General features: G+C 51.6%; 1 protein-coding gene across 5 annotated transcripts in view; it reads right to left on the reverse strand.

Moving 5' to 3' along the window:
- TMEM229B (transmembrane protein 229B) overlaps positions 1 to 13530 on the reverse strand; it is a 38814-nt gene that overhangs the window by 3545 nt on the left and 21739 nt on the right. For 2 of the 5 annotated variants that reach the window (XM_027111565.1, XM_027111564.1), the window contains exon 2: positions 9555 to 9736. Coding sequence is in view for 1 of the 5 variants with exons in the window: in XM_027111567.1 (XP_026967368.1) it covers positions 9555 to 9681 (127 nt within the window). In the remaining 4 variants the exon portion in view is untranslated. Of the gene's footprint in view, positions 1 to 9550; positions 9737 to 11057; positions 11171 to 13530 lie in introns of those variants that run through there. The other 3 variants (XM_027111567.1, XM_027111566.1, XM_027111562.1) reach the window with 3 other exon arrangements.

The following is a 13530-nucleotide window of genomic DNA, read 5'->3' on the forward strand; positions in this document are numbered from 1 at the left end:
CTAAATGACACGTCATTTATGTGGAGGGTGGGGCGGGAGAGTTCAGGGTTATATCAAGAACGGGCAGGCAGAGCAGGAGAACAGGAACCCCAGCTGCCAGTGGACTCCAGGCTGACAGCTCTGGCAGTCCTCTCTCCGAGGTGGCAGAAGGGACAGAGGTTAACAAGATGACATTTGCAGTCTGCCCACCTGTCTGGGAATCCCAGCCTTACGTTTCAGCTAAAGCAGACCTAGTCACAATAATGCCTACCCATGCACATTGCTTGGTGGTCTTCCAATCACTTTCATTCACATTTTGTCATTGGTTCTTACTAAATTAAGACTCGTGTGAAGGGCAGGTAGTTTGACTTCCATTTTTTAAGAGAGGTAGTTGAAGCTCAGAGAGAAGTCATTTGCCCCATATCCCAGGGCCACTGAATGGAAGACGTGAGACTAGAATCCGTATCTTTTGATTTCGACTTCAAAACTCATCATACTTCAGCCATCTCCTAGACATGCGTGCCTAATGTCACTCCCCTGCTCAAAAACATTCAATGGTTCCCCATTTGCTAATGAAACGCTGCAGTGTCGTTGGCCTGGCATTCAAGACTCTCCCTGATCTCACTCCAATCTACTTTTTCAGCCTAATTCTCACAGTCCAGCTCTCCGCGTCTTACCACCATCCCATCTAATGTGTTTTATGTGCCTTTCTCCTCTTGCCTCCACAAGTACAAACCCAGCTTACAGGTTACCTTCAGAACAAAATCTTTTTCATCCTCCCAACCACAAATCCTTTCTTCCTCCCCTGAATATCCACAGCATGTACTCTGTCTCTCTTTGGTACAGATGATTTTGTTTCACTGTTGATGACTTTCAGTCCCCAGCCAAACAGCTTTCCTGTGTTCTACACCTATTTACCCCACTCCTTCCCGAACACCTCCACCTAAGTGTCACATAGGCACCTCATATTCCTTTCCCAAATCAAACTCATTATCTTCCCTCCCAATATCTCCTATGACCCCCACCATTTGTTTTCTTTTTCTTTTGGAAATTAGAACACTTTGTGCAATGTTTTGGTCCACTCTTAGCTTCTTTTTTCTTTTTAAATTATGCAATTAAAGGAGCACACAGCACACAACTCAACACAGAGAGTGTGGGAGGACCGGCCAGTGATAGGAGCCCAGGCCTCTGGCCTCAGGCTCGAGCTCCCCTCGCTGCTCCGGCCATGGCACCGAACAGCAGCCCCTCAGGGCCCGGGAGGGTGAAGGGGGAAGGCAGTTCCAGCCCCAGCAGCTTTCCCGTCCCTACTGGTGCCCGACTGTCAGCGTGTCTTGTCCCACACCTGTGGCCGGGAGGGGACCGCTTGTCCTCTGTCCAGCAGAAGGGGTGGTCACCTTCCCTTGCTGCGAAGCGAGTACGGAGGGCCTCCCACTGGAGGTGCTGCCTCAGGCCAGGTCACCCAGGTCCACCTCAGGGATCGTATGACCCCCATCTTTTTTTTTTTTTTTAATGTTGCCTTCACAAAGGAGGTAAAGCCTGGGCTGTGTTTTGTTTTGTTTTTTAAAGAAGATGTTGGAGGTAGGAGTTTATTAATTAATTTATTTATTTTTGCTGTGTTGGGTCTTCGTTTCTGAGCAAGGGCTTTCTCTAGTTGTGGCAACTGGGGGCCACTCTTCATCGTGGTGCACGGGCCTCTCACTATCGCGTACTCTCTTGTTGTGGAGCACAGGCTCCAGACGCGCAGGTTCAGTAGTTGTGGCTCACGGGCCTAGTTGCTCCGCAGCATGTGGGATCCTCCCAGACCAGGGCTCGAACCCGTGTCCCCTGCATTAGCAGGCAGATTCTCAACCACTGCGCCACCAGGGAAGCCCTGACCCCCATCTTGATTAATGGTACCACCATGCACCCAGTTAGCAGAGAGAGGTCATTCTTGCTTCCTCTGCCACTTCCCCCCTTTAATCTGAACTCCCTGAAAGTAAGGACTTTGATTCAGCACTGCATCCCCAGGTGCCTAGAATAGTGCCTCGCACACAGTAAGCATTCAGTTCAAGAGTGAAGACATTCTTGGGACTTCCCTGGTGGTCCAGTGGTTGAGTCAGTCTTACTGTGCAGGGGACACTGGTTCGATCCCTGGTCAGGCAACTAAGCCCATACGCGCAATGAAGAGCCCGTGCACTGCAACGAAAGATGCTGTGCGTGTCACAACTGAGACCCGACGCAGCCAATAAATAAATATATACATTAAAAAAAAAAAAGAATGAAGACATTCCTATCACTCAGCAATTGCTACATAACAAATCATCCCCAAACTCAATGGCTTAAATAAACTCTCATTTATTATTACAACTCACGTGCCTATGGGTTGGCAGATCTTGGCTGGCCTCAGTCACAAGGCTGTGAGTCATCTGGGGGCTCTGTCCTATGCTTGGCTGGGATGGCTCTGCTCCACTTGCCTCTTGTCCTTCTTCTGGGCCTAGTGGACTAGCCCTGGCAAGGTCTTCTCATGGCGAGAGCGGAGGCCCAAGAGCGAGCAACCCCACTGCACCGGTGCTTTTCAATACTAGTTAAGTTGTTAAGTCACACCCACTAACATCTTGTTGGCCCAAGCAAGTCACATGGCAAAGCCACCAAGTCAGCCATTAACGCCTATCCTTTCTACCTCTTAAACATCTTTGAAATCCATCTCCTCCTCGTCATTCCTGTTTCTCATTCCTGCTCTAGTTCAAGCCCCATCATCTCTCACCTGGATGACTCCAATGGTCTCTTACTTAGCCAGTCTCCCAGCCTTGCATTGCTCCTTTCAATGTACTCATCACTACTGCGAAAGCGTGTATAGAAACAGCAGTCTTTCTAAAATGCACATCCAATGTTTCTCCCCACTTAAAGCCCATTAGTGGATCTCTAACATCTACAGAGTAAGGCTCAACCCCTTGGCATGACTGGCAAAGCCCATCGTGATCCACTTCTGCTTCAGAGCCTGTCCTCCTGATCTCTCCATTGCTGTTTTTGCTACTTGGGGTGCCCTTCCCCCAACCATGGCCTGCGAAGCCATAATCCTTCAAGATCCAGCTCTTCTGTGAAGACTTTCCTAAACACCTGCAACCCTGGAGCTGTCCACTGCCCTGTCCACCTCTGCACCCCGTTCACTTCTGTGATAACAGTTAGCGTTCAGCTTTGCCATGATTCCTCTGGAGGCCAGCACCAGTAGCCACCTGAGGAATGTTTAATACAACATTAAGAGAAAAAAAGCAGGATTCAGAGTGGAATGCTGAGTATGATTTTGAGTTTGCAAAGGCATATACACATGTAAATATACAAAAAATTTAGCCACAATCACCTCTAGATGGTGACATCATAAGTGATTTTTATTTCCATCTTTATACTTTTCTGTAGACTCTAAATTTTTTTTCTAACTAGTATGTATAACTTTTATAAAAATAATGGTATCTTAAAAACATTCATTTTTGTTTGTTTGTTTTATTTTCTTTTTTTGGCCACGCAGCATGTGGGATCTTAGTTCCCCAACCAGGGATCGAACCCGCATCCCCTGCAGTGGAAGCATGGGGTCTCAACCACTGGACCACCAGGGAGGTCCCTTAAAACTATTTGTTGAATGACTATATATCAATCATCTTAGCACCTTGTCTATAGAAGATGCTCAGTAAATTTGCCAGACAAATGAACTTAAGGAAGCCTGAAATTGTGTAAAATTAACACCCATTCTTCCCTCCTGAGCCATGCCCAACAACAAACCATGACTCACAGGTGTGAATGGTGTGTAGGGTTAAGGGCAGGGGCTCCAGATCCTAACTGCCTGGGTTTGTGTTGTCGACGATAATACCCCCCACCTGTGGGATCTAGGGCACATCACCTGACCTCTCTGTCTCAGATTCCTTATAAGTGAAGTGAGAATAAGAGTAACCACCTCTGAGGGTTACAGTGAGGATGAATGAGCCAGGAGATATCCACTACTAGGGATACAGCAAATGCTCAAAAAAGATGGCTTTCATTTCTGGCACAGAGCCAGGATTCCTGGTCAGCGTCTCCCTCCCACCTGTGGCAGGGTCCTTCTGCCCCTGTCCTCACTAGCAGCCGGGCAGCCTTCTGTGCCAAGCAAGTCAGGTCTTCACCTCCACCCAGAGCACTAACCCGGCAGCCAAGCTACCCATGAAAACAGTAATCACACATACAGCCCATGGAACAAACACTCAGCTGAGGAGAATCGAAGTGAGCTTCCAGCTCCCGTGTGGCTGAGGAGGTGTGATGAAAGGGGAGGGGGTCTCAGAACCAGCCCTGTGAGGGCCTGGCTTTAAAAGAAGCGTGAGTGAAAGGGCCAGCATTCCTGGCACAGTTTCTCAAGCTCTAGTTTTATGCTGAACTCCCAACAGGTTGCTAAGCTCTGCCCAGAACAGAGCTTGGGCTCCAGGGAAACACAGAGCAGCGAGGAGGGGTCCGCAGTCCGAGGTGGGTGGACAGTGGTGGCCTGGAGACCCCTCTGCCTCCTGCCCGACTCAGGGTCCTCTGAACGCAGGTCTGTCCACCTGACAGGTACTCGTAGCCCTGGCCCCTCTGTCCCCCAGGATCCGGAGAAGGGACTTCTTCAGATGTGCACGTCAGCAGCCTCATGTAACTGGTGGAGTCATCACTCTGGTCAGTCCCCTCCTTGATGCTGATTTTAAAACCCTACTCTCCTTGCCTCTTGGTCTGATCTTTTGGGGGAGGCCAAGAATGGTTTCCCAGTCGGTTACAGATCAGAGGCTCCAGCCACGCCCACACCCCCGGAGCAGGTGACTTGGAAGAGTTGGACGCCCAAACCCTATGGAGCAGAAGCAAGATTAAAGGAGTGGCTGTCAAAGGGAGAGAGGGCAAGTGCCGAACAGAAGAGAGGGTGTGGGGAGAGAGAACAGGGCGAGCCCGAGGCCTGGATTCTGGTTTTAGAATCTCTGTGCCTGGAAGAACACGGGTAGGTGGAGGGGAAGCATACCTAGGTGAGGTCAGGTCGTGTCTGAGGAGACCTGGACTGGTCCACGGAAGATGAATGGGGAAGAGCTGGCGGGAGCCAGGAGGCGGGGGTGAGGACAGGGGCGGGGACGTGAGACAGTGTCGTCAGGTGGGATGGCAGCTCACACTGTGATGGGACAGATGCTAAAATTAAAGGCAGGCATTGGCCTGGGTGGATTTTCAGAACGCCACTCCCCAAACCCACTTCTAATAGTCACCAGAGCTGTGCCTGAACTTTGAGCTAGGACAGGCTCCCCTCCCTCTGCTGGGCGCAACAGCCTCCATCCCTGCCTGGCCTCCCCCAACCTGAGCCCGTTGCCCCAGACCCTTCCAGTACCTCCTTGTTCAGCCCTGGGATCGGAGCCCCGGGTCTACCTGCATCAAGAGGAACCAGCAGTTCACAGGATGTTGCTTCTTTCTCCTGGTGACAGACATAACCATTCTGAGGACCATGACACAAAGATGGGACAGCCCAGGAATGAAAACTCAGGGTGGAGTAGAGAGGAGAGCGTGGGCAAGACTGAAAGCAGAGAAAAGAATCTGCAGAGCAGTGGATGGCTTCTCAAGCAGGATCTTAGGGAGCAACACTCAAGTACAAGAGCCCTCATGTGTGATGAAAGAGCCAGGCACACGGAGTCCCAGCAAAGGGCCAGAGCCCGAGGCGAGTCATCAGGACACGGCACTGCCCCTCCAAGGAGACAGGTGGGGGAGGGGGAGGGCTGGCTTTCAGAGCCCTGCTCCCTAGGAGTAGCTCACCTGCTGCTCTTGGAACCCGCTGGGCTATTCCTTAGGGTGACAGAGAGCAGAGTGAGCAGTTGAGAGGAGTGAAGAGAATGCCATCAAAGTCCAAGACAGGCTGGAGGCAAAACCGGATGGGATGATTGCTCTTGGTTTTGCCAAAACCCCCCATCTTGTAGCATCTTAACTTCCTGGAACAACACGACAACTCTGGGAATTTTTGTCCAGAGGAACGTCTTGCTAGAAAATCAGGATTCCCCTTCCATGCAGACAGGCTGGGCAAGCCTTCCTCTTTCACCTCATTTACTTCCCAAATTTCACTCCCCATCCCCAGGCAACAAAACCATTACAGTTAATTAATACCACTGCTCTGGGGAGATGCACAGGCCTTCCAGGGGTCTCTGGGACAAGGCATTGGGGACACAGCTTGAGCAACCCTGAGTGCAGTCTCCTGGTGGGGTAGTGGAATTAATGAGGGGTGGGCGGTCGCCCTTACCTCTGGGTGCCAGATGCAAGTTCTGAAACAGTCCTGAGCCTCCCCTGTGGTCATCAGGTTGAGGGGGAGGAAAACATGGGCTTGCTTCAGGGCCAGAAGGGAAGCAAGTGGGGGAAGATACCGGTGGTCACTGGCTTGCCCAAATGCCATAGAGTTCCACCCTCTCTTGCTGTGGGCGTCCCCCCAGGAAAGCTCCCTGGGCTGGTCCTCCTGCCACTTCCCAAGTAACAGTAATAATCAGGCACTCTTCTCAGTACTTTCCATGTACTAACGCAGATAATCTTCAAGCCCATTTCACAGATGGGGAATTCGAGGCAGAGAAAGGCTAGAAAATTAGCCTAAGTTCTTACAGCTCCACGAGGCAGAACTGGGATTCGAACCCAGCTCCAGAGCCTTCACTCCCAGTCAGCACATCGCACTGTTCTTAAGGCTGACTACAGGCTCCTTTGAGGGCACTACCGTTTTCTGAGTTTCTGCTTGTGGAAGGCTGAGATGGTACATGGAGAGACAACAGGAAGCAAGAAGGATGTGAGCTTCTCGGTAGATCATCAGCGAAGCCCAGAACCGGTGTCAGAGCTCCTGAAGGCTCTCAGTCTATTCTGAGAGGCCAAGTTCTGTTCTGAAGCCACGTTCTGGCAGCGTCCACACGAAGATCCTCCAGGGTCACGGCTGACCCTCACAGGACCATGGCAGCAGCCACCCCTTTGGACCTTAAGGCACGTGCCATTCAAAGACCTCTCACCAGGACACACGTTACCCAGAGTCTCCCCGATGGCCAGCCTGCCCCAAAGCTGCCGGGAATCTCAGACGCCCCAGCCCTGCCACGGAAATGCCAGCCAAGAGCAGCGGCCAGCGTGCAGGCTGCCCAGAGAAGCCCTGTGCCTGCAGCAGCGACAGCAGCCGGAGTAGCAGAACCGTGCAGGGCAGCCGGCCGGGGAGGATTTCGGACAGCCTCAGATGCTGAGCAAATCCCAGCTGGCAGGTGCAGCGGGGGCAAGTGGGCTTGGGGAACGGAGTCAGCCTGGCACCGAGGCTTACCAGGGCTCAGGCAGCAAAGGGCAGCCTGCGGGTGGGGACTGCAGGACCCTTCCCAGACTTTACACAGCTGCCTCTCTGTTGTCATTCAGATCTCAGCTCAACCAACACCCCTCAGAGGAATCTCTGATCCAAAACAGCCTCCCCGTCACCCACATCATCCCATTTTAGTCTTAGCGCTTTCACTTTCCGATATTTCGCTACGTGTTCATTGTCTGTCTCCCCCAATTAGAGTGAAAGTTCCACAAGGGCAGGGCTCTGCCTTGTTCACTGCTGGGTAACTAGTGCTTAGAACAGTGCCTGGCAGTAAGACCCACTGATACCTGTGAATGAATGGATTGATGAATGAATGAATGAATGGGCCCAAACAGGCGCAGGCCCTTAAACACTGATGAGAGCAGGTATAAAGAGCTAAAGAGCTCAGCCTTTCTCTTCTCCTCTTTCTTAGGAAATATAGCCTTTAAAATTTTTTTATATCTAGCATTTTAAAATGTCTTTCTTTTTCCTGATTACAAAAGTGACATTTGCTCACAGTTGAAATTTAAACACTGCAGAAAGGAATGATATAGAAAGCAAGTCCCCCATCATCCCACATCTTAGAGAAAATCACTTTTAGTGGTATGTGGTGTACTCATTGAGAGTTAATTTAGTTTTAAAAGAAACAAATCCATGCATCATAGAAAGAAAAGGCATTCATAATTCCAGCAAACTAGCAGCCATTATCATTTCCCCTTTGCGATCTTTTCTCATGTATTTATTTTACAAGTTACTATAATGTACTTATCCTGTAACCTGACACTTTCACTCATTACATCATTATCAATTTTTCCAAGTTGTCATATATCCTATGTTCTCCTTATTATAATGGCTGTGTAATATTCCACCAAGTGGAAATCTATAATTTACTTAACCTAGGTGTTCAACAAAGGGAGAACAACTGTTTCCCATTTCTACTCTGACAATGACACCACAAGAACATCTTTCTTATGCCTGTAACAAGAGAATTCAGCCCTTTTCTTTGCTGGAACTATTTCCTAAAGAAAGATTTCTTAATGAACAATTCTACAAGTGGTATCACTGAACAAAAGGGTACAACTGTTTTAAGGCTGACGATGTAGGTTGTTCTGGGGAATTCTGTGTAATGCAGGGAATAGGTCTCCGTCTGAGTCACCGCGTTCCCACAGTGGCCTCCACGACCATCTCTCTACCCACCACCCCACTCCCACAGTCCAGGCTCTCTCACACCACCCCGGCTATAAATCAACTCGGTAACACACTTCCTGAAAGACCCTCCAATCACAAACTGATTTTGCAAGCCTCAGTTGACTGAAAAATAGATTCTAGCCTTGAGTTTTAAACTCTCAACTAGCAGTGGAGTCAAGATCTATCTAAAGCTGAGAAATACCCGGTTACCCTTTCCCGCTCTGCAAACTCCTACATAGAAGCTAAGGGCTCTGGGCTCCCATGGACCAGTCCAACAGCTCCTAAAACTTGTCCGAGTACAAACCCACCAGCGCTCCCTGCCCTGGTTTCCAGGGGAGCTCTCTGCCTGCCGGCCCCCGGTCCCACAGTGGGACTGTCTGTCCTCTTCAGACAGAACAGCCTTTAGGCCGGACAGCCTCTGGGGCTTGGGAGAGCAGCCAACTGTCATTTTTTTAAAGCATCATCAAGGAAAAGCCAGAGGCCGAGGCTGGAAAGAAAGGCTATGTGAGGACAGGTGAGACTCCCCAGCCAGGGGGCCCCTCGCCCTACATGCCGCTCCTCTGGACTGAGGAGGAGATATGGCTGAAACATGGCAGAAGCAGCAGAGAACTTGCTCCTCTTGACCCCCTGGTAGCCACGCTTATGGCAGCTGAGGCACCACAAAGCCTTCACCATCCAGTGCCCTGGATGCTCTACCCAAGGCCACACAAACCACTCATGGCTTCTGGGCAGAGTCTGGAAGCCTAGGTGAGATCCAGTTCCCACTGCACAGAGGTGAAGCCCAGGGCCCAAAGCACCCATAAGCATACAGATAAGAAAGAGAATTGGGGAAGATGCCATCTCCTAAGTGCTGGGTGTCTCACATCACTCATGTCAGCCCATCTGGGTCTGACCCAGTTCTTAGAGGCCATGTGGCTATACAATGGCTCTAGCATGTGACATGGCCTGAAACTGCTGGAAAACCCCCTCCCATTCCAGGCCCATAGCCCTGTGACAGGCCCTTGGACCGGAAGCAGGCTCAGAACTGGAACCTTCAGGCCTGTGCCCAGGCTGCTGAGGCAGGAAGGGCCAGGGATCCCCTGGGAGCCAGTAACGTACTCACTTATCACACCCTTGAGTGCGCGGCTCCGAACAGACATCAGGATCACTGTCCAGGAGTGTCCCGGGTTAACCTTTGTCCCGGTGCCTGGCTGGGCCTCGGTGCCATTCTCAACAGTGTGGGCAAGCATCAGCCCCAGGGCTCAGCTGATCCTCGGCTAGTGGATGGGTGGCTTCCATTTGTCCCTGGAATTAAAGAGGAGGAGTTCATTAGCTTAAACTATCCCCAGCTCCGAGCCACCAGGCCAGCCAGAGAGGCGGCCTCGAGGCAAACACCACAGCTCCGGGCTCCAGGCTCAGCACCTGACACTCATCACACCCAGGCCATGGGGCCTCTCCTGGAGCCTGCCACCTCCTCTCTGCCATCCTGCTTGCCCAGGTCTGGTTAATCCGGAGATGAGAGCCTGGAATGGATCCCAGGCAGTTCACATGGGGGCTAGGACTCGGTGCTTCTTGTGCCATGAGTGAAGTGTGTGCACACTTGTGAATCTGAGCAGGGATATAATTTTAGAATCCAGCTCCATTCTCAATTTAGCTTCAAATTACACTCTCACCTTCCCCTGTAGTGGGTACATCTGTTCTCAAGGGCGGTCAAGAACCTCACGGAAGACAGACGATGTAGAGCATTTGTTTTAGCATTTGGGGAGCCAAGCACAACTACACATGCAAAAACAAGCACACCAACAAAACGTGTGCTAAAACCCTCTACCCGCAATCCCACTGCCCTCATATTTATTTCATTTTATTATTTTATTATTATTGTCGAGACCCTTCCTCTTAACATCGGTAATTGACTATAAGCTGATATAAATCTGACTTTATAATGCCCCTTGCCACATACATATTTTTAATAGAGCCCTAAGACTTGACCATCTGATAGAGACTTCGACATTTTTTTTGCTTTAATATGAAGGTGCTGAAGCTTCCCTGAAAATCCCTTGGATAAACTGTACCTTCTGCACGAGCCCAGGGACAGAGATCAGATCCAGCCCAGCCCTACAGAGGGATGGACCGGCTGCTCAGAAGCTGAGAATAGTGTGTGACCGGCGGAGGGAATTGCCCCCATCCCCCAGTGGACGACCAAGCAGGGTGGGCCACAGAGGCACCACCCTGCGCTGATGCCCATGGCCACCCTCCTCCCTCCCCCAACCCCCCAGGCTCTCTGAGCAGGGGTGACTCGGGCCTTTGCTCCCGAAGGTGACAACTTGCGAGGCAGCAGGGGAGCCAAGAGAAGTGAAAGTGCAGGGCTTGGGGACCTGAAATTCACTGTGTGCACCTGTGCTTGCAGGCAGGGAGGGCATGCACCCCCGGGTCTCTCCCCTGGGCCTCTGCACTGAGAGAAGTGAAGGACAGAGTGGGTGAAGTGCTGCGGGCTGCTGTGCTCTCCTGGCCTCTGTCCCTCCCCAGCTCCTCCACAAACAGGAGCCCCCAACCCTGCCCCACCCGTCCCCACCCCTCCCTTCTCCCAGCCTGCCGGGCCATGGGCAGGGATCACCCTGGAACATACCTATCAGGGGCATGTCCAGCGCGCCCTCCATCTCCAGCACCACGGTGACCCTGTGCCTGGGGAGTTCGATCCCCCCACGGGCACTTCCCCTTCTCTGGGCCCTAAGCAGGCCGCATTAACAGCACTAGTCAAAACCAAACAGAAACAGAAACCAAAGCCCACATCCTGGCAGCACAGCCTGCTGGTCGCCACAGTTAGCCCTGGGGGCCCGAGGCTGGTTAGGCTGCCGCCCTGGCAGATGAAGCGTGGCAGTCAGAACAGGCTCCCTCCTGGGGCCAGCCTCACGCTGGACACCTCCTGCTTCCTGGTCTGCAGGCTCTTCCCCCAGGGGAAGAGCTGGACGAGGAGGTGATGGGGTCCCACCTCTGCCTCCAAGTGCACAAGCTGTCCCCAGACCCCTCTGACACCCTCTGGCCCCTTAGACCGGGTCCCACGGTGTAGAGGGCATGAGGCTCCCTTGAGGACAGCATGACCTGAACCAGAAGTTTTTGGAGTAGAGGAATGTGTGAAGAGCCCTTATACAACTAACGTGTGGTAGTACTTGTACTTTTTCAAGTATATGACCTCTCATAATTCTCCCCAGACTCCTGCAGGGAAGGCAGGAATTATCCTACCTCCCCACCCCCACCCTGTCCCCAGCCCTGCTGCATTTTAAAGATGAAAACACTGAGCCTCAGGATATTAAGAGATTAGGCTAAATCCATACATTTGATTCAAACCCTGGTCCTCGGGCTCCAGAGTCGCCCCTCTTGCCGTATAGCATACCTTCAAAGTGCTTTCCATCCCAATCTCATTCTCAAGGCACACATCTGCATGCACTCATCCTTCATTCGGTGTAATCTACTTAGTCCATCCTGTAAGCAGCTTATTTGTAAACGTACAGCCAAGTCCGTCCAGCTTCTCCTTCAACATGTCCCGATGCCCCAGAAGCTTGAAGGGGCAAAGACTACCGTGCAATTTCAAGCCCTCTCTAACTGCCCTCCTCTGCAGCCCACCATACCCACTCCTCCTTTGAGACCCTGCCCCCTCTTCATTCCTTTGTGATGCCATCCTCCCACAGCCCCCCAGGTATTCCATCACTGATGTTCCCACAGGACTCTGAACAGCCTCCTATTGAAACATATTGCCCCATCTTAAAATGATTATGTGTCTGTTTCCCCCTCCACATGATGAATTCCTTGAGACCATGAAACTTCTGTTGGATGGAGGGACAAGCAAGGTAGACAAGGATCCAACTAAATTACTGGGTGATTGCAACATCCAGTGTTATTAACCAAACATAATGATGTCTGGTGTTCTCTAATTTTTAGGCCACCATCATGGAAGGGTTCTCTCCCACAAAGCACCATAAATGTTGGTTTACAATGGGCAGGGCTGTCTCCGGAGACCAGGGAAGAAAGGAGGGTCCTCGCTATCCTTTCTCCCACCTCCAAGAGCCATCACCCAGGCTGAGAGGTGAGGATAGATGGGGTGAGTGCCTTGGGTCTGGACAGTACAGAAGACATGTCACATGAGGAGGGATGGGGCAGGAACAGAGCGTCCAAGGCATCCCGGGAGACACCGCAGGCTTTCATATGGGCAAGGAGCCAAACTCAGGCTCAGGTCAGAGAATAACAGTGCCTATTCTGTTATTTCTACAATGTGCTGGCACTCTCCAAAGAAGCGTCCAGTTTCCATATATGTAGGATTCATTTCCCAAAGAGGTTTAACCAGCAGCTGCTGGCAGGAAATTCCCTCTGCATCATTCTCTCTCCTCCCCTATAACTATTTAAGGTAAGCTGGGCTTGCAGGATTGCATCTCTGCTTCTCTGACCGGAACCTCAAAATCAAATCTACCCCCATCCACCACCCTTCTCCATGGCCTGGAACCTAAGAGTGAAGCCAGGAAGTGGCAGGCAAACACTATCCCTTTTTCTCTCCTATTCTCCTCTTCCCCAAATCACCCCACCCAGGTGCCCATAGAGTAAAGAGAAGATGCCCCAGAGACCCACTGGGGAGCCCTCTGGTTTTTCAAATCCTCCCCAGTTCCTCCCTTTTGACCCAGAACAACTGCGTTTACTTGTCCTGTAGTAAGACCAGCCCTGAACACAAGTGGATTGGCAACTTCCCAAACCAAGGAGTGACCGTGCTCAGCTACAGATGCAATTGGAATGCCAACCCCCACCCCCCGACCAGGGGAAAGGCTGTATCTGGTCAGCTCCCCCTTGGGAGCAAGGAGACCCAGGCCCTGGGGCCTGGCTGGCATGCGGAAGAAAGGGTGTAGATAGGGGATGGACCCCCCCATCCCGTCCACTTGGCCATGTCCTTCCATTCCATGCCCCTCACTCTGGGCTTGGAATCTGGGTTACCCTGCCTGCTGGACATCTCATCACCCTCTCTTCTGTCTCACCTGTAGGCTACCCTGTCCTGACAACCTCCTCTTCTTCCTTCCTCCTCCCCATGCAGCCCACTCCACCTGACACACCCCTCCCAA

This window comes from Aethalodelphis obliquidens, unplaced genomic scaffold (genome assembly GCF_003676395.1).
Source record: "Aethalodelphis obliquidens isolate GAN/ISIS:26980383/991018 unplaced genomic scaffold, ASM367639v1 scaffold10, whole genome shotgun sequence".
NCBI lineage: Eukaryota > Metazoa > Chordata > Mammalia > Artiodactyla > Delphinidae > Aethalodelphis > Aethalodelphis obliquidens.